We start from the raw sequence: 18,984 nt of genomic DNA on the forward strand, positions 1-18,984 counted from the left end.
CCTAGTGCCTTCTACTTGTGAAAAGGGAACTGCATTCCAGCTATGGTACGCTGGTGGTGTTTATTGTCAGATGACTTGTCAGGTTACACCACGGGATCCACTTTGTCGTTATATGGCATACCATGCCACAGAACAACGTTTTCTAATGGCGCTTAAGTACGCGACGACGCAAATGAGTGAAGTTTAGTTTCTAACTGCTACATACACGGAACTGGCACATTGCATCACAGATCGGCACACGTGCCGAGGACCTTCCCGTTCGCGTCGATAGATGCGCCGCTTGGAAAACTGCTCCGGTACCCCAAGCAGCACGATGTACTGAAAGTCGAGTGCAATAGGGGTGGACGGTATGTGTCTTATCAGTGTTCTTTAGTTTCACGAGTCTGTTCAAGGTCTTCCACATACCCGTCCACCCCTATTGCACTCGACTTTCAGTACATTGTGTTGCTTGGGGCCTGTCACCGTTTTTGTAAACATAGTTTATCTGATTAAGATTGTTGATATTGCGAGCACAGTACGGCGTGCTCCCGATCGCGCTTTCATGTGGACAATTCGCGATTGTATTTCCACAGTGTTGACGAAGTGCGTCAGACAGCGCACGTCTACTGAGAGATGCAGCTGCCGGGTTTGTTTACCGTGCCGGACTGGGTAATTTTGGGTGTTACTGCAGCTATACTGCTATACATGTAAGTAGGACATGCTTGCAGCTCAACTAAGTGCTTTCGAACTCGTTTCGTACAGTTTCTTTCCACCTTCCATGCACGGCAGTCCTCATACTTTGTATTATAATATAATACAATACTACTCGATACAAATACATCGAAATGTACTTGCTAATGTGCTGTCATCAGGGAAATTATAAAGGAGGCGTGGAGGGAGGTAGAAAAAAAAAAAAGGAGCGAGCCACTGTTACGTACAAAGGCCATTCTGTTTTAATTGTTGGGAGTCGCAAAAGTTTCTACGTCGTAGTACATAAAAAGAGAAACGGTCATTTTTGAGAACGCCTGCTCTGTTGTGAGTTACAAGTTACACGGTTAAAAGTAACGATTCCGAAACGATGTAGCGTCAATAAAGTCCGCTTGCTGTTTCTCTCCGATTTTTTCATTTCTTTCTCCAAGTTGAAACTCGTAGCGATGGCCACAGTACAGTGTGCAAATGAGCATGAGGTAGTTTCAGTAGTCCTGAACATTGTTAAAATCGGTCCTGAAGGACACATTTTTCTCGAATCGTTTTTTCATGTCTACACCCCATACCATGGCATAGTAGTGTATTGAGCAGTGATAGTCACAAAAACCCAATTACTTGGCCTGTTTCAAGTACTGGCCTGTACTTTACTTATGACCTGGTTTGACTATTTCCTTGTTTACAGCCATAAATAGACTTTTTTGTGACTATCACTGCTTAATGCACTACTATGTGATGGAGACTGCCTGCATGATCTCTGACCTCATATGATTATTTCCTTGTTTTCGGTTCCCCATTTGGAAATGCAGCTTATTTATTCCTTTTGGCGTGTCAAGGAGTTCTATGTGTACGCGTATCTGTCACACATCGTCCGGGTACACAAGGACTCCCTCCACAATCCCTGTGAACAACCTGCCGCTACACCACTCGGCATGCAGACTTCTCCGTAACAACTCGCACACAACCGACCAGTTATCTTGTGGCCCCAGCGGATTGGCCCGAGCGTCTGCGCTCAACGCCGCTTCTCATCTATACAAACAATTTCAATTTCAATTGTACGTGATAGCTTGTAAAGATGGTGGTACCCCTCTAAGTGGATCCTGATCCACGGTGACGGAATGTCCAGGAGCGCGGGTCCGGTGCCGGCTGTGCTGTCTGGGGTTTTTCCTGGGTTTTCCTCAGACGCTTTCAGACATATGTCGGCACAGTTCCCTTAGAAGTCGGCCCAGGACGCACATTCCCCCAGGGCGTCAGTCGTGACGTTGCCCACCTACGTGAGGCCGACAACGGCAAGCCCTTTCACCACACACCACCACCACCACCAGGAGCGCGGGATGTGCTCGGGAGCTTTCTTCTTCTTCATTCTAGGACTGTGTGGACAGAACTGGTTAGCTGCCGCCTTGGTACGCGACGGTATAGTGGTGCATCGTCATCGTCAAGGGGATCATCAACTCCCCCATGTCCCATACTATGGCGGGCTAGAATGGGCGGGCTTCTAGCCCGCCATACCCATACGAGGACCGGTGCTTGCGTTTGAGATCAGCGTCCATACCACGGAGAGGAGAATAAGACGTAGTGAACTAGGCAATTAAACATGGGAGGACAGAGATAACACAAGCCCCACAACGTCAGGTTTTCCAGTCGTATTTAACACATATACCGCGAAATTGAATTCTTATACCGTGGAATTTGATCCTCATGCCGCCACCTTTAATCCTTGTTTCATGGGATTTAATCCTCATACCGATTTAATCCTTCTTCTGCTAAATTTAATCCTCGTGCTGCCAATTTTAATTCTTATGTCGTGCAATTTAATCCCAAATTCTCGGATTACCTTTCCATTACTTGTTCACTAAAATGCGATAGTATGGGACTACCTGCATGATTTATGACCTGTTTTGACTACTTCCTCGTTTACAGCTATAAGTTGACTTTTTTGTGACTATCACTGCTCGAAGCAGTACTATGGAATGGGATGGGACTACCTCCATGACTTATGACCTGTTTTGACTATTTCCTCGTTTACAGCCATAAATACACTTTTTGTGACTATCACTGCTCAGTGCACTACTATGTGATGGAGACTGCCTGCATGATCTCTGACCTCATATGACCATTTCCTTGTTTACGGCAGTCAATTGACTTTTTTGTGACTGTGCCTACTCTATGCACTGCAATGGGATGGTATGGGAATACCTGCAGATTGATGACCTGTTTCTCCTCTAGGGCCATAAATTGACTTTTTTATGACTATCACTGCTCAGTGCACTGCTATGTGATGGTATGAGACTAACTGCATGATTTGCTACCCGATATGACTATTTCCTTGTTTACGGCTATAAACTGACTTTTTGTGACCCATTACTGCTCAGTGCACTACTATAGGATGGCATGGGACTACCTGCATGATTTATGACATGTTTTGACTATTTCCTTCTTTACGGCTGTAATTTGACTGTTTGACTAGGACTAGTCTATGCACTACAATGGGGTAGTTGGGACTATCTGCATCATATTTAACGTGTTATGACTATTTCTTTGTTTACGCCTATAGTAAATGAACCTTTTATGACTGACTACTACATGCACTAGTATGGATATTATGGAACTACCTGGGAGTACCGGAAACTACCTGGAAAGGAATCGCTCTGAAACTGGAACATACAAACACAATACAAGCTTCAAGTTGTCTGGGAACAAGAACAATTGAAATATGAGATTCATCGAAAAAGCCCGCTTCTTTTTCACGCCTCTTTCCCAATGTAAGCTGGTCAGCAGTCACAAGCATATCACAGTGTCACATGCTGGCCATTAGTTCTTTATAATGCTCTTCATGTTCCCCTACAATTTATCGCTTCATTGATGTCTTTGCACGGCACATGCCTTCTATGTTAGATGACGTGTGCCCCGATCTTGAATTCTCACATAGCAAGCGTTACCGTTATGTTTACCTTATGTTGTAGTTGTCAACAGGTCATAAACCATGAAGGTAGCCTTATACTATCCCATCGTGGTGTAAGGAGTAGTCGTAATTGTAAGAAGTCCATTTGTAACTGTAAACCAGCAAATTGTCATAACAGTTCATAAATCAGGTAGTCTTATATTACCCCATTTGAGTGGATGAAGTAACCGTATTTATAAAAAGTTTGAAGCTGCAAACATGTAACAGTCATAACGTGCCATAAGTCACGCAGGTAGTCTCATAGTATCCCATTGTAGTGCACAGTAGTCGTAGTCACAAAAATAACATTTGTAGCTGTAAACCAGGGAACTGTCACAACAGGTCATAAATTATGCAGGCTGTCTTATAATATTTATTTGTTTCACAAATATAGTTGTATTCATAACAATCAATATGTAGCTACAAACCAGGAAATAGTCCTAACAGGTCATAAACCATCCAGGTATCTTAAATAATCCCATGGTAGTTCAAATAGCACTCATAGTCAAGAGTAAACAAGGATATAGTCATAACAGGTCATAAATCATGCAGGTAGCCCCGTACTATCCCATAGTAGTGCATTGAGCAGTGATAGTCACAAAAAACCAATTGATAGCCATTAACAAGGAAATAGTCACAGCAGGTCATAAACCTCGCAGATACAGTCAACCCTCGTTTTATGAACCCTCGATTTACGAATTCCCTCGGTTTATGAACGGCGTCACGATGAACCAAACTTTTTCCATCTATTTCTCCCTCGGTTTATGAACCCTCGATATCCGAACCGTGAACGGATTTTCAGCGAACCAACCGCAAAAACATGTGTGTCCTGAGCTCGATTTATGAAGCGGGTTGCTGACGCACGGGGAAGTACTGGGATCGCGTCAATAAAGATGAACAAAGCATAAAAGTCAAGCACCCGTACAGTGTCCGCAGCCACAAGAATTAGAGAGTGAGAACAGAGGAGTGCATTTCCTGTGCTGACGGTGAACAGATATGTGAGCCGCTTGATGATGGTGCTTTAGTGCAGTTGTCAAATGATGGTGCCGAGGGTGATCATAGTGACAGTGAAGATTACTAGCAGGACCGTTCCGAAGCTGTGACAGCTCGCTCAGCTTGGAATCACATTCACAGTACGATACAGTGCTTTGAAGACCAGGCGCACGAGTCAGGTGCCAGGCTTCGATCGTCTCTTCCGAAGAAGACAAATACACCCGAATGTATGGTGGAGAGCACAATTACGAAGCATTTTCACAAATAAACGTAGTGTAGTGCACTTTCCGTCGTATTTCAGCCCATTTCTCTTCCGCGCACCTCGCTCCTCGATTTATGCATGGGTTTATGAATCCCTCGATTTATGAACGATTTTTCGAGAAACGAAGGGTGTTCATAAATCGAGGGTTGACTGTAGTCCCATACTATCGCATAGTAGTCCATTCAGCAGTGATAGTCACAAAAAGCCAATTTATAGCCATAAATGATACAATAGTCATATCAGGTCATAAATCATGCAGGTAGTCCCATAGTATCGCATAGTAGTCCATTGAGCAGTGATAGTCCAAAAAAGCCAATTTATACCCATAAACAAGAAAGTAGTCATATCAGGTCATATATCATGCAGGTAGTCCCATACTATCGCATAGTAGTGTATGAGCAGTGATATTCACAAAAACCCAATTTATAGCCATAAACAAGGGGATAATCACGTCAGGTTATAAATCATGCAGGTAGTCCCATGCCATCCCACAGTAGTGCATTGAGCAGTGACAGTCCCAAAAACTCCATTTATAGCCGTCAACAAGGAAATAGTCATATCATGTCATAAATCATGCAGGTAGTCCCATGCCATCCCATAGTAGTGCCTCCAGCAGTGATAGTCACAAAAAAGTCAATTTATAGCCATGAACAAGGAAATTGTCAAAATAGGTCATAAATCATGGAGACAGTTGCACACTATCACATTGTATTGAAAAGAGTAATGAAAAAATAATCCGAGAATTTAGGATAAATTTCCACGGCATAAGGATTAAAATTGGCAGCACGAGGATTAAATTTAACAGAAGGATTAAACCCCACGGCATAAGGATTAAAAGTGACGGTACAAGGATTAAGTGGCGGCATGAGGATTAAATTCCACAGTATTGGGATTAAATTCCGCGGTATATGGATTAAATACGACGGCAAAACCTGCAGTTGGATACTTTCGTTTTCGGAATTGCTTCGGAAGATGCTCTTTCGTGACGTGAGAAGGATGCTTTCAGTCGAGAGTGTCTTCGTCTGTGTGAAAGTGGAAGTGACTGGCCCGCATGCGAGATCCTAGCGTGGGTCGCTATAAACGAAGAGATGGTATCTAGCATGGCGTAGTTGGTAGCATCCCTGACCGGCAGATAGAGGCCGTGAGTTCAATTCAAGAGGAGGCTGAGGACGTCACGTGGATAAGGCAGGACAAACCACTTGCGGTTATGGTAGCGGATGCAGCAGCATGATGGCATGGACAGGCGTGTTCTGATCTATGCGGGTTTCAGTGAAGAGCCGAAACAGTGAGAGATTCAGGTCTGATGAACAGCCTGTGAACTCAGTCGTGCAATGTCATTCTTCTGTGCCCCACTCTCACCCTCAACGCATTAACCGCATGCTATCCTTTTAAAGTCATCTGCTCTGATCCATCTCATCATTCTTTCACCGTTTGTTAGTCACCTTTTTTTTGTCATCTTTGTCTTTAATCTACCTCATCCTTCTTTCATCATTTGTTAGTTTTTCGTTATTTCCTAATTCTTTTTCTTTGTTTCTTATTGCTTAATTTTTCTTTATTTATTTATTTCTTATTCCTTCCTATTTCTTTCTTTCTTTAATTTTTATCTTTTCTTTTTATTTATTTATTATTGTTTCTTATTTCTGGAATAGCAAGCTGACGTCGCGTTTGGCTGACCTTTCCCCGTTTTTTTTTCCTTTTCGTCTCATAAATATACCCCCCCCCCCCCCCCCCCCCGAAACAGTGCCGGCCCAAGGCGATCGAGTTCGGGAACAGTACGTGAGCGGTGAGCTAAAAGTATTGTCGCCAGGAGTCTTATTCTCGTCAAAGTATTCGACCTCAATTACTTTGTGTCGCGCCTGTCATTGGTCGTTACGTCAAGAACTAGTGAAGAACAGAAATCAATGGCACGCGCCCTCAACCAATAGTCGAGACCAGCTCCTGTGGCTCAGTGGTTAGCGCGCTGGCCATGTCACGTCGAGACAGGGAGGTACCTGGGTTCGAATTCCGTCGGCTGTGTCTGGGGCTTTTCCTGCGTTTTCCTCAGACGCTTTCAGACATATGTCGGCACAATTCCCTTAGAAGTCGGCGCAGGACGCAGTGACGTTGCCCACCTATGTGAGGCCGACAATGGCGAGCCCTTTCACCAACACCACCAATAGTCGAGCACTTGATCCCGGGCTCTTCATGATTTATCTACTTTATCACGAAGGTTGGTCGTCGACCAAGAACTTGATTATTGGTAGAGGGCACGCGGCATTCTTCGCTGTTCTTCAAGCCTTCTTAACGTAATGACCGACGATAGGCGAGACACAAAGTAAACGAGGCCTGGGGTGTGGCAGGAAGAGCCATCTCGGAGCATGCGTTTGGTGGCCAGGAAGAGGGCTCACTATGGTCTCCCTGCGGGTTACCTGTAGAACGGTGGTGCCTGTGCAACCTGTTCACCAGGGGGTGATTGGCTGCTGATTTAGATGGCCGGCCCGGGAAAGTATAACGGTAGAGCGGGCTGGGTTTCTGTACCCCTGGGGTAGGCGGGGTGTGTGGAGGTGCGACCGTTAAGAGGTGGCTTTGTGGGCTCCATGAGAGGCGGTATCGTGAATGCGTATAACGTGGGGCGTGGCCACCTAGCTTGGCCTAGAGAAATAGGGACCTTACTTCCAGCAGTGGATTCCGAATTGATCCATGAGTAGTCTGGAAATTTGGGGAGGAGTAAGGCCGTATTCTCTGCCGGACTATGGTGATCGCCGTCCGGCTGACCAAATATACACGGTGGGTGCTATGAAAGGTCAGTCACTTTTCGCGTGTGGCGCGATACCTACTGGACGGACAGACCTCCGCTACCACAGAATGCATAGTTTGTGCCAGAGAAGCATCCGAAAAAAATCGTGGTTACCACGCCCTGCATAACAAAGTAAATACGACCACGCAAACTTTCGTCTTCATGCATTTCTTATGCGCTATGCCGCTGTAAACACGGCGTTCTGCCACTAGTTGAGTGCAGCTTACGCCTAGTGGCGCTAGCGGCGTCAAAAGCGAAAACAAATTCGTATCGGCAAGCACTCCTACGCGGACGCTATGCATAACACTTTGCAGTTCACATCGGTATAGCGCATAGGAAATGCATGAAGACGAAAGTTTGCGTTGTCGTATTTACTTTATTATGCAACGCCTGATAACCACGATTTTTTCGGAGGCTTTTCTGGCACAAATTATGCACTCTGTGGTAGCGGAGTCTTTCCGTCAAGTAAGTATCGTGCCACGCGCGAAAATGTGACTGACCTTTTATAGCACCCACCCTGTAGAAGGGATGGTCTCTCACTGCATGAGCCCCAATTGACGATCAGGAAGAGCCCCCCCCCCCTAAGGTCCGGATGTGCTGAAGAGCTTCTCAGCCCGTTGTCTCACTCCAGAAACGCGGCGATAAGACTTATAGCTGTCGCCCCAAGCGAAGCAATAGTGGCGCGTCGTCGTCGCCACCAGGCCGCTACGACCTCATCGTGACTCGACGGCACCGCAGCAGGATCGGGCAACGGCGTCTCAATTTTTGCCATTCTTTTTATGGATTTGTGGGGGAGGTGGTCTTCCTCTTCATGAGTCCTGACCGGCGATGATGGAATGTCCCAGCGGGCAGATGGACGTGGCCTCACGCTAATTCTACCGGCACCGTCCTAGCGTGAGGCCACGTCCATCTGCCGGCAGGGACCGCTCCGCGTCTGAGTGGGAGGAGTGATGTAGCGGCCGGTGGAAGCGGCCCGTTTCTCAGTTCCACCGAAGCGGCCACGGAGATAGGCCACCGTCATCGCCTCTCCGTGGCATACCATCACCGCCGGTCGGGACTCATGTAGAGGGACACCACCTCCTCTACACATTTTAATCGCACAGTCACAAGACACAGTCCAGGGAAAGAGCTGCTAGTAGTGGTGGTGATGGTGATGGCGAAAGGGCTCGCCGTGGAGCATTCGGTGTTCCAACAACAACAACAGGCCAATAGCCGATCTTGGGATGAATGGTGCAACATAACGACAAGGGATTTACACTCGTGGGTTACGTACGCCGAGGTGACGCCCCATGTAACCTATAATAAGGAACCCTGTTGGTACTGCGCTGCTGCCCTATAGAATTATTTCCTTATGCTGAAATCGAAAGGGTCCAGACTATGTAACGTACAGGATGAGACAAAACAAAGCTAGTTCAGCACTTAGGCGAGTTTGTTCTGTTGCCTTTTCTCTCCTGTTTGTATCGCTCCGCTAACCGTTACGTGTATGAAGACAGCTATCTCCATTCCTGTGCAGGTATGCTGCGAGGCACCGAAACTACTGGAAAAACCAAAATCTCACGCACGAGCCGTTCGCTCTCATTTTCGGGCAACTTCTTAAGTTTTTTTACATGGTAAGTTTCATAGAACGAACTCCCAAGTAACTCGCGTCTGCAACACGCACGTGCAGATTGTGTTACCATGATACCAATTGGTTGTGTGATGTACATTGATGGCACTACTACTCTTGAGTATTCATTCCAGACATTTTTCGCGATTGACCAAGAACGATATCAGAAATATGGAAAAGTGTTCGGGTAAGTTATGTGGAAGTCACGTCAGCACTTTATATATGCAAGTACGTCAAGTTTCTGTTAGCAACAAATCTTCGATATACCTCCACAGAGCCTACGAAGGTGGAAAGCCAATACTGTTCGTCGCCGACCCCGAGGTCATTAAGAAGGTTCTGGTGAAAGATTTTTCCTCGCTTCCAAACAGGATGGTAAGGACGGTGTTACACGCACATGTAAAATGTACAGGTTTAGCAACGAAGTAACAGGCAAGGGCGTTGGTGAAATTACCTTGTAAGTGACATTTCCTCTCCTTGAGTATCAGAAGACACGAAGATCAGAAACACGAAAGGGAAGACTCAAAACCAGCAAAATTAAATATTTATTCCACAACAAACACTCCGGCTAATAATTATATGTGTATAGGTCAGATGCAGCTAGCCATGGTTGACGATAAGAGTATCGAACTAGCTCGTCGAATCGGGTCTCACCAACAAATGGGATGACAAAATATGCGTATGTTGGAGTTTTTCAGCACAATGTGATCAATGGCGCTCTTTATTTATGCGCTTAATTTGCGCTTACCTGCAGAGTGCACGCTACACACCTTAGCGCTTCCCTTTCTCACGTGGTTCCATTCTGTTAATCTCCCACAGCGCATGACCTTCCAGGACACTTTATTGGACAACATGATGAGCGTTGCTCCAGTGGAACGATGGCGCAAAATTCGTCCTGCAGTGAGCCCTGCCTTCTCTACTGGGAAGCTGAAGAGGGTACGTGTCGCCTTCAAAGTCAAGACCAATGCAATACTGACTGTCACAGTATTTTACACAGTCACAGTAAAAAGCTCAGTTTATCCGAATATATATATATAGATACTCATGGAACGATGCGGCAGCACCAGAGGACACGTGTTTCGCCGTGTTTGCGGCTCGTCAGCCCTGGGTAGCTGCGCATCGTTCCGAACTGGCAAACCAGGGGTCACTCAGCGAGTGATGTACACCTGGGAAGGTGACTGAGCACTCCTCAATGCCACAGTGCAAGCCAGTGAATTATAATGCAGGGAAAAAGCCATTAAAGGAACAAATAAATGATACTAGACGTGTTTGTAATTCAAACTTACAGATTAACATGGCTTCTATGTCTGCACGCAGAGAAACAGATACTCATGGAACGATGCGGCAGCACCAGAGGACACGTGTTTCGCCGTGTTTGCGGCTCGTCAGCCCTCGGTAGCTGCGCATCGTTCCCAACTGGCAAACCAGGGGTCACTCAGCGAATGATATACACCTGGGAGGGTGACTGAGCACTCCTCAATGCCACAGTGCAAGCCAGTGAATTATAATGCAGGAAAAAAGCCATTAAAGGAACAAATAAATGATACTAGACGTGTTTGTAATTCAAACTTACAGATTAACATGGCTTCTATGGCTGCACGCGCACGTGTCCTCTTTTGCTGCCGCATCGTTCCATGAGTATCTGTTTCTCTGCGTGCAGCCATAGAAGCCATGTTAATCTGTAAGTTTGAATTACAAACACGTCTAGTATCGTTTATTTGTTCCTTTAATGGCTTTTTTCCTGCATTATAATTCACTGGCTTGCACTGTGGCATTGAGGAGTGCTCAGTCACCCTCCCAGGTGTATATCATTCGCTGAGTGACCCCTGGTTTGCCAGTTCGGAACGATGCGCAGCTACCCAGGGCTGACGAGCCGCAAACACGGCGAAACACGTGTCCTCTGGTGCTGCCGCGTCGTTCCATAAGTATCTGTTTCTCTGCGTGCAGCCATAGAAGCCATGTTAATCTGTAAGTTTGAATTACAAACACGTCTAGTATCATTTATTTGTTCCTTTAATGGCTTTTTTCCTGCATTATAATTCACTGGCTTGCACTGTGGCATTGAGGAGTGCACATTCACCCTCCCAGGTGTATATCATTCGCTGAGTGACCCCTGGTTTGCCAGTTCGGAACGATGCGCAGCTACCCAGGGCTGACGAGCCGCAAACACGGCGAAACACGTGCCCTCTGGTGCTGCCGCATCGTTCCATGAGTATCTGTTTCTCTGCGTGCAGCCATAGAAGCCATGTTAATCTGTAAGTTTGAATTACAAACACGTCTAGTATCATTTATTTGTTCCTTTAATGGCTTTTTTCCTGCATTATAATTCACTGGCTTGCACTGTGGCATTGAGGAGTGCTCAGTCACCCTCCCAGGTGTATATCATTCGCTGAGTGACCCCTGGTTTGCCAGTTCGGAACGATGGGCAGCTACCCAGGGCTGACGAGCCGCAAACACGGCGAAACACGTGTCCTCTGGTGCTGCCGCATCGTTCCATGAGCGTGCAGCCATAGAAGCCATGTTAATCTGTAAGTTTGAATTACAAACACGTCTAGTATCATTTATTTGTTCCTTTAATGGCTTTTTTCCTGCATTATAATTCACTGGCTTGCATGGCATTGAGGAGTGCTCAGTCACCCTCCCAGGTGTATATCACTCGCTGAGTGACCCCTGGTTTGCCAGTGCGGAACGATGCGCAGCTACCCTGGGCTGAAGAGCCGCAAACACGGCGAAACACGTGTCCTCTGGTGCTGTCGCATCGTTCCATGAGTATCCGTTTCTCTGCGTGCAGCCATAGAAGCCATGTTAATCTGTAAGTTTGAATTACAAACACGTCTAGTATCATTTATTTGTTCCTTTAATGGCTTTTTTCCTGCATTATATATATATATATATATATATGTATATGTAACATGGGAAAACTGAACACTTTATTGTCGTCGTCGTCGGTCTCGTCACACTTCCCCCCTCCGAGATTGGCGCGGAAGGGTGGATGGTATAGAGACGAAGCTTGTGTAACAGAACACGAACTCAACGCGGACGGAGGAGCGGGCAGTGACAGTGGACAATGACCGACCGTTTTCGGGACGATCCCCCACACGCTTGCTCCTCACTGTAACGCCGTGTATTGTACATACGTGTATCGGGTTTCAGTTCTCTCCCTCTTTGTACAGTCTTTTCTCTTTGTAAATAAAGACAGTTCTAACCCAGACCCCAACTGGTAAAGACGCTTCTTGCTTCTGTGCTTCGCGCCAATTAACGAGGCTGCGAGTTTTGCAACAGCTTGCTAATGTGGACAATATCCGTAGTGCTGCCAAGAGGTTGTATTTTGCGGTCTATTTCGTAGGTCACATGTGAAATCTTCCTGGTAACAATGTAGGGATCCTCCGTGACAGCCGCTAGCTTGCGTGTGTTGCCTGCCAAGGTGTTTCGTAGAGGACAAGGTCACCAGGATTCAGTTCCGTTGGGATAAACCTTTTGTCATAGATTAACTTGTTCTTCTGGTGGTAAGCGAGTGAGTGCAAAACGGCCTTTCGTCGTGCTTCGTCTAAGGATGGTAGGGAGTCAGAAAGAGGAGGCTGAGACGGAGGAATCCCAAAAAAAAAGAAAGCTAGGTGCGAACTGTGTAACCTCGTGGGGAGTTCGATTGTACTCGTCGTTGGCGCCCTTAAGCAGCTGAGGCCATGGTGTGCGAGGTGATTCGTTTATCTTGCATTTGAGTGATTATGGTTTGATTTGTTCGCTCATTAAGACCATTGCACTGGGGATGTTGAGATGATGTGAAGAGCTGATGGATACCATGATTCTCGAGAAATCTCTTGAAGTTGTTCGCGGTGAATCCGGTTCTCCGATCCGAGAGGAACTTCTTTGGAGTGCCGACGGTGAATATTTTTCGTGTGCATGAGATGCGTGCGTCAGCAGTTTCGTTCGTACGAGGAAATGCCCAAGATGGATTTTTTTTTTTTTAACCCATAGCCGGCAAGCTCTCCTATCGTGTCTATTGCTGTCAAGTCGAAAGGCTGTTCTGCAGGTGGTAAAGATTCCAGGCTGCCAAACTTCTTGGTTTTTAACTTTTTGCAGCGCTGGCAAATATCGCAGTGCTTTACGCATGTAGACACGTCAGCTATTATATTCGGCCAGTAGTAGTGTGGTGAGATAAGACTTATGGTATTTTTGTTACTAACGTGGCCGAAGTCTTGATGAGCCTTTTGAAGAATCTTTGTTCGGAGAGATGTGGGTACATAAATTTTATTAATGCCACGTTTCTTCACCGTGGAAACGCAGCCAACTTAGTTATATGGGCCCTTCGGTCTATCAGTAGAATTAGCAGTTCTCGCAGCGTTTGTAGCTGTACGATGGGCAATCGAGACAAAGCATCGGCTTCCACATTTGCGGATCCTTTCTGATATTTGAAGGTAGCATCGTACATGGATAACCTTAGAGACCAGCGGAAAAGTTTTCCGGTTGGGTTCTTGAGAATACAGAGTTTTAGCCGACCGTTGATAACGGTGGCTTGCGTCGAACCGTATCAACTGGAACCAATCAGTGGATAAGATTCTGAGTCACGCACCACTGCGATTGGTTCCGACAGGCACGATAACTTTATGAACGGTATATTAAAACTCACTATTTTTGATCCATTGTAGCGCGGCGTGATCTGTTACAACCGTGAAAGGATGTGCATGGAGGTAGCAGTGCCAGTCCTCGAGGGCGTCAACAATCGCAAGGCACTCTATTTTTGTTGGGCGGTCTACCTGTTGGATGTATTTCGGCAGTATGGACGGCGTAGTCTTTCTCATGTGTCTGTAGTTTCCTAGAATGGTACGCGATGGGGTGTTCTGCTCCGAGGTCGTCAGGTTGATGTTTAGGTACTGCGTCAACACGCGTTGAGGAAGCGTAGCAATAGAGCGTACACGGTCGGTCCGGGTCGTAGATCCGAAGAACAGGTGCCTCTGTTAGATGATTCTGAAGCGCTGTGAACGCAGCTTGACAAGTTGATGACCATTCCCAAGTAACGTTTGTTTGTTTGTTTGTTTGTTTGTTTGTTTGTTTGATTAAGGGGTAGGGAATGTTAGCCATCCTGGGGGAAACGTTCTTTTGTAGAAGTGCCGTAAAGGGTGCGGAAATGTCGCTGAAGTGCGGGATGTACTGTCAGTAGACATCAACTGTTCCTAAGAAACTTTGCAAGTCTTTAACACAACGGGGAGCAGGAAAATCTTTCATGGCTTGCTCGTTGCTCCTCTTAGACGACATTTGTCTGTGGGAAATCGTATGTCCCAGGTAGTCAATGCCGATGTAAGCAAATTGACACTTCTTCAGTTTTAGCTTAATGTTTTCCGCACTCAGGGCCGTGAGCAGTGCATGCAAACTCTCCAGATGTTCCTTAAAGGTTGCAGTAGTGACGACAATGTCATCAAAGTAGTTTACAACGTTGTTGAGACGATGTTTGCCAATAACGGACTTGTTCTTTGAAATGTGGCTGGTTGGTAGACCGGTAGGTTGTCGTTGAGTTTTTTTTAGGCATGGATTCAGAGCGAGGTTCTATCCTGTGGACTCTTGTAACGTGGGAAAACTGAACACTTTATTGTCGTCGTCGTCGCTCTCGTCACATATATTGTCTTACAGATGACCGCCCTCATCGAAGACTGCGCAAGAATCACGAGGGAGCACTTACAAAAGGCAGCGGAGAAGAACGATAATATTGACGCAAAGCAGTTAGTACCTTATATTAATTGCGGACGAGCCATGCTGACCAATTTGGTCCTAAGCTACTACGAAACTTTTCAGGTTTTTCGGACATTTTTCGTTAGACACCATTGCCAGGTGTGCATTTGGAACGAAACTGGATTCTTATTCCGATCAGACGAACGCGTTCGTGTCAAAGGCAAGACAAGCATTTGGACAAGATCTGAACCTGAGGTTTATATTGTTCCGTAAGTCACTTCCAATTATTCGCTTGAAGTGACCTTCCAGTTTCGAATTGTAATTGTTGTTGTGATGTTTACTCATCCCATAAAGTTTTTTTTTTATTCACTCTCCTTACAGTTCTGTTGCCTGGGTTATTTAAACATCTGAAAATTAAACCATTCAATTCGGATGCGTTCCAGTACTTCAAGTCACTTTCGGTGAATATTATAAAACAGAGGCAGGAAAAGGACAATGTAAGCACGCCTATCCGCGAACTGACTTTCATTTACTTTCGAGACGCTAGCCTCATGAGCATGCTACTTTTCTTGTTTGTGTTTCTGGATTGGCTCGCTGTGGGAACTAAATTGCACAATGCACTTGGCATTACCCATGACTGCCTCGTCATCCTTACAGCGCAACGAAGATTTTCTGCAACTAATGATGGATGCTCAAGAAGGGAACCTCGCAGCCCCAATAGAAAACACAAAAAGCCGTGACGACGAACTTTACAACTTGGGTGACGATGAGAACACCGTGCAGTTTTCTTCAGACAAAAGTATGTGCTCGCTTGGAATCTCGTGTCTTGCTCTTCATTTGCACAAATGAAGTTGTATTGCCAATACGGACAGAGAGAAACATATGACGTCTTCCTGCATGTCAGCTGTCACAGAGGATGAAGCAATGGCACAGTGCGTGCTGTTCTTCCTCGCTGGTCAAGACGCAACTTCGTCGGTTATTTCTTTTACCCTTTACCTACTCGCATTGCACCCGGAAATACAAGACAAACTGAGGGAGGAGGTTAACGAGTGCTTTGCCAAACACGTAAGTCGTTTGGTACAACTCCGGTCAACCTTAATAATAACACTGGAAAAAATTCGGTATCACTTCCCATCAGGCACCCTTGGAGCACTGGGGGAATGTTAACTGAGCAAAATACACTAGAATAATGTTGTTCAATTACTCACAGAATAATGTTGTTCGATTAAGATTTCCTCATGGCCCCCAAGGGTTCCTGCGATCGCTCTCGGGAGCCAGACCACATTTTTTCCAGTGTTATTATTAAGGTTGATCGATGCTCTATCTTTCGCAAAGCTTTTTTGGGATGCGTTGTCTGTTTGTTATTTTTTTAGTCGAGGTCACATTAGTTTTGATGTAGCTCCACACCAAGGTCATATCCTGTAACTGTGTGTAAAGAGCAGTTTCAAGCTATGAGATCTCGGTTAGAGAGATCCCGGTCGCGTAGTCATTTTGTTATTTTCTGCTAGAGGTCACATTACTTCTGAGGTAATTATGCACACCAAAGTCATATCCTGTAAACGCGTGCACCTGTCAATAAGAGCAGTGTTCAAGCTATGAGAGCTCAATTCTTTCCGCACGTTTAGAGGTGCAGCCTCGTTGCTTTCATTGTGCATTCATTGCTCTCGGTTGCTGCATTCCAATGGTTTGTTCAAGTGTCTTGTGTATTTCCAGGACAACCGACCACCCTTTGATGCGATATCGAAACAGAAATACCTGAATGCAGTTATTTCCGAGTCTCTGAGGATGTTCCCCCCTGCTGTAAGGTACGCCTATAATTTCTAAATTTACTTATGTGCATGATATCCCTGTTGTATTTCAACTTGCTCAACTGAGCAAGTAGCCTTCCCGAGTGCGTTATATAAAGGTGCTGGTGGCGGCTTGCCTTTGTTTGCATCACTGTAGCGTAAGTTGCTCATGAAGTACGTGAAATAGGAGGCCTTTGTCATACAAGCCGAGTCCATATCACGAGGGCTCCGACTGTCGCGTTGCACACGTCGACTTCCATGCAGTTATACGCCATGCCACTATTCCTGAGGAAGGTGTTGGGATAGTGATGAAAGAAGGAAGTCACTGAAAAGGTTAGCAGCTGTAGGACTCGAACCCTCTTTTTCTGGATTAGCGGTCCAAGGCTCTTGCCAACTGAGCTAAGGTAACACGTCTCCAGTGTGTAAATGTCGTAAATGTAAATGGGCATTTTGCAACGAGCATCCGATTTAAGGGGTTGAGAGCGCGCCGGCAACGTGTGGTGAGAGCTAATCCCGCGCGGGTATGGTTCACCTCATGATATAAATAATGCGCGTCGTGATCCAAGAAAAGATCCCTAAGGTATTGGCTGCGCTAGATAAAAAACGTTGACAATAATTACACATTAGGCTAACGTCTTTCGTATAGGAAGCCTTCAAAGAACGTGTAGATGACCTCCTTCATGTTTTCAAGGGAATTCCTAAGTATACTGTGAGATGACATCGATCACCGTGTATACCTTGGCGACAGACATAATTAAGGGCGACATCATAACTACAGTCTTGTCGCACAGCCACCATTATAAACTCTATTGCAGGGGACTTTTCGAAAAACAAACAAACAAATAGCTGGGAGAGCGAGGTACTATATCACTGAATTCACTGCACTTGTTGCTGTTACGCCCCGTCTGGCACACGCTAATGCATGCTGTTTTGAAGAACTTCATGACAATGCCTCGAAACATCAATTAGGTTCAATAAAAATTTGAAGAACAGCAAGTAATTTTATTCTAGGATTGAACGTTCAACAACCGAGCCATATAGAATTGATGGTACAAATATTGTCGTTCCTGAGGAATGCGTCGTGGCCATACCAGTCTATGCCATGCACCATGACGCCCAGTATTTCCCTGAGCCAGAGAAATTCGATCCTGAAAGGTATGAATGAGGAATTCAGATAGTCGCATGAGTGCTCATATGGGATGTATGATCCATCCATGACTTGCATATATATCATCCTATAGGGAAATTATGCGATTGTTTTTTTCTTCTTTTTTTTCAGATTCAGCGACGAAAACCTATCATCTATCCGGCCTTACACGTATCTACCATTCGGTGCGGGCCCGAGGAACTGCGTTGGTATGAGGTTCGCCCTGCACGCTGTCAAACTATGTCTTATGAACGCCATCCACTGCGTCAGGTTTGTCCGAACGGCAGAAACTCAGGTAATCTTACTGGTCTCAAACTTGGTTTGCGCAACTATGCTGTTCTATCAAATATTTCATCAGTGCCAGCTGACCCAAATCACACTTCAAATAGCGCTATGAAACATAATAGTAGCCTATACTTCTTGTTCTGAACAGGTTCCACTGAGCTTCTACAAGGCATTTGGGGTTCTGAATGCCAAAGACATAACTGTTGGAGTTCGTCCACTCCACTCTCTACCGAACTGAGGTTGTGGTCCTTGAGGCGACAGATGTGCTTGCGTTCAGTTCAGCTCAGCATTCCTGAACCGCAATGTGCAATATGGCAGTCTCTACATGACCCCCTGCAGGAGCACCCACTTGACGGCATCTGTATTTCACGCTACTCCTAAAGATTTTTGGATCTTATACGGTCACCGTCAATTCAATAATAAAAAAATATCGAGCATGTATTTTGTGTTCGTCATAAATATTTCTTTTCGTCCTGCACGTGCGTTTTCTGAAGGTACACAAATCGAACTAGAGCATTGAGACAGTTCATGCAAAAGTATACAAGTATCTCCTATATAAGGGGAACAAGGGGTGGTTCCCTTGACACGAGCACCACCAAGACGCGACGGCAATTGCAACCCGAGGCATATACCGTGCCTGGTTAAAGGATCTCTGACCAGAAGCTGGAGAGACTTTTCCGCAGTGGCTACCGATAGAATACCCAAAAGCAGCTTCACATACGAAAATGCATGTTTGAACACCTCGTAGTTTTCATAAACTCGAATTTTGAACATCGCGGTTCACGCCGACGCTGGCACACCTAGCGTCAAACCAAGAAAACGTACGCATATATAGAAAACTC

The 18,984-nt window shown here is 45.7% G+C and overlaps 1 protein-coding gene across 1 annotated transcript; it reads left to right on the plus strand.

Moving 5' to 3' along the window:
• The first annotated feature begins 539 nt into the window (after window positions 1–539).
• Window positions 540–18,620, plus strand: LOC135386040 (cytochrome P450 3A24-like). Its single transcript, XM_064615757.1, has 14 exons — window positions 540–686; window positions 9,170–9,266; window positions 9,397–9,449; window positions 9,538–9,634; window positions 10,079–10,195; window positions 14,885–14,973; window positions 15,047–15,192; window positions 15,305–15,420; window positions 15,581–15,722; window positions 15,828–15,988; window positions 16,637–16,728; window positions 17,722–17,865; window positions 17,990–18,152; window positions 18,291–18,620. The coding sequence occupies exons 1-14, from the start codon at window positions 613–615 to the stop codon at window positions 18,378–18,380; spliced, it is 1,581 nt and encodes a 526-aa protein (XP_064471827.1). The 5' UTR covers window positions 540–612; the 3' UTR covers window positions 18,381–18,620.
• The last annotated feature ends 364 nt before the right edge of the window (window positions 18,621–18,984 follow it).

This window comes from Ornithodoros turicata, chromosome 2 (genome assembly GCF_037126465.1).
Source record: "Ornithodoros turicata isolate Travis chromosome 2, ASM3712646v1, whole genome shotgun sequence".
NCBI lineage: Eukaryota > Metazoa > Arthropoda > Arachnida > Ixodida > Argasidae > Ornithodoros > Ornithodoros turicata.

Bases quoted from the DNA above. Each gene is read 5' to 3' on its own strand.
- LOC135386040 (XM_064615757.1), top strand. From the start codon at position 613: ATGCAGCTGCCGGGTTTGTTTACCGTGCCGGACTGGGTAATTTTGGGT. The intron at 9,450-9,537 runs GTAAGTTATGTG...ATACCTCCACAG, and splicing joins AAATATGGAAAAGTGTTCGG to AGCCTACGAAGGTGGAAAGC. The intron at 16,729-17,721 runs GTACGCCTATAA...ATTTTATTCTAG, and splicing joins ATGTTCCCCCCTGCTGTAAG to GATTGAACGTTCAACAACCG.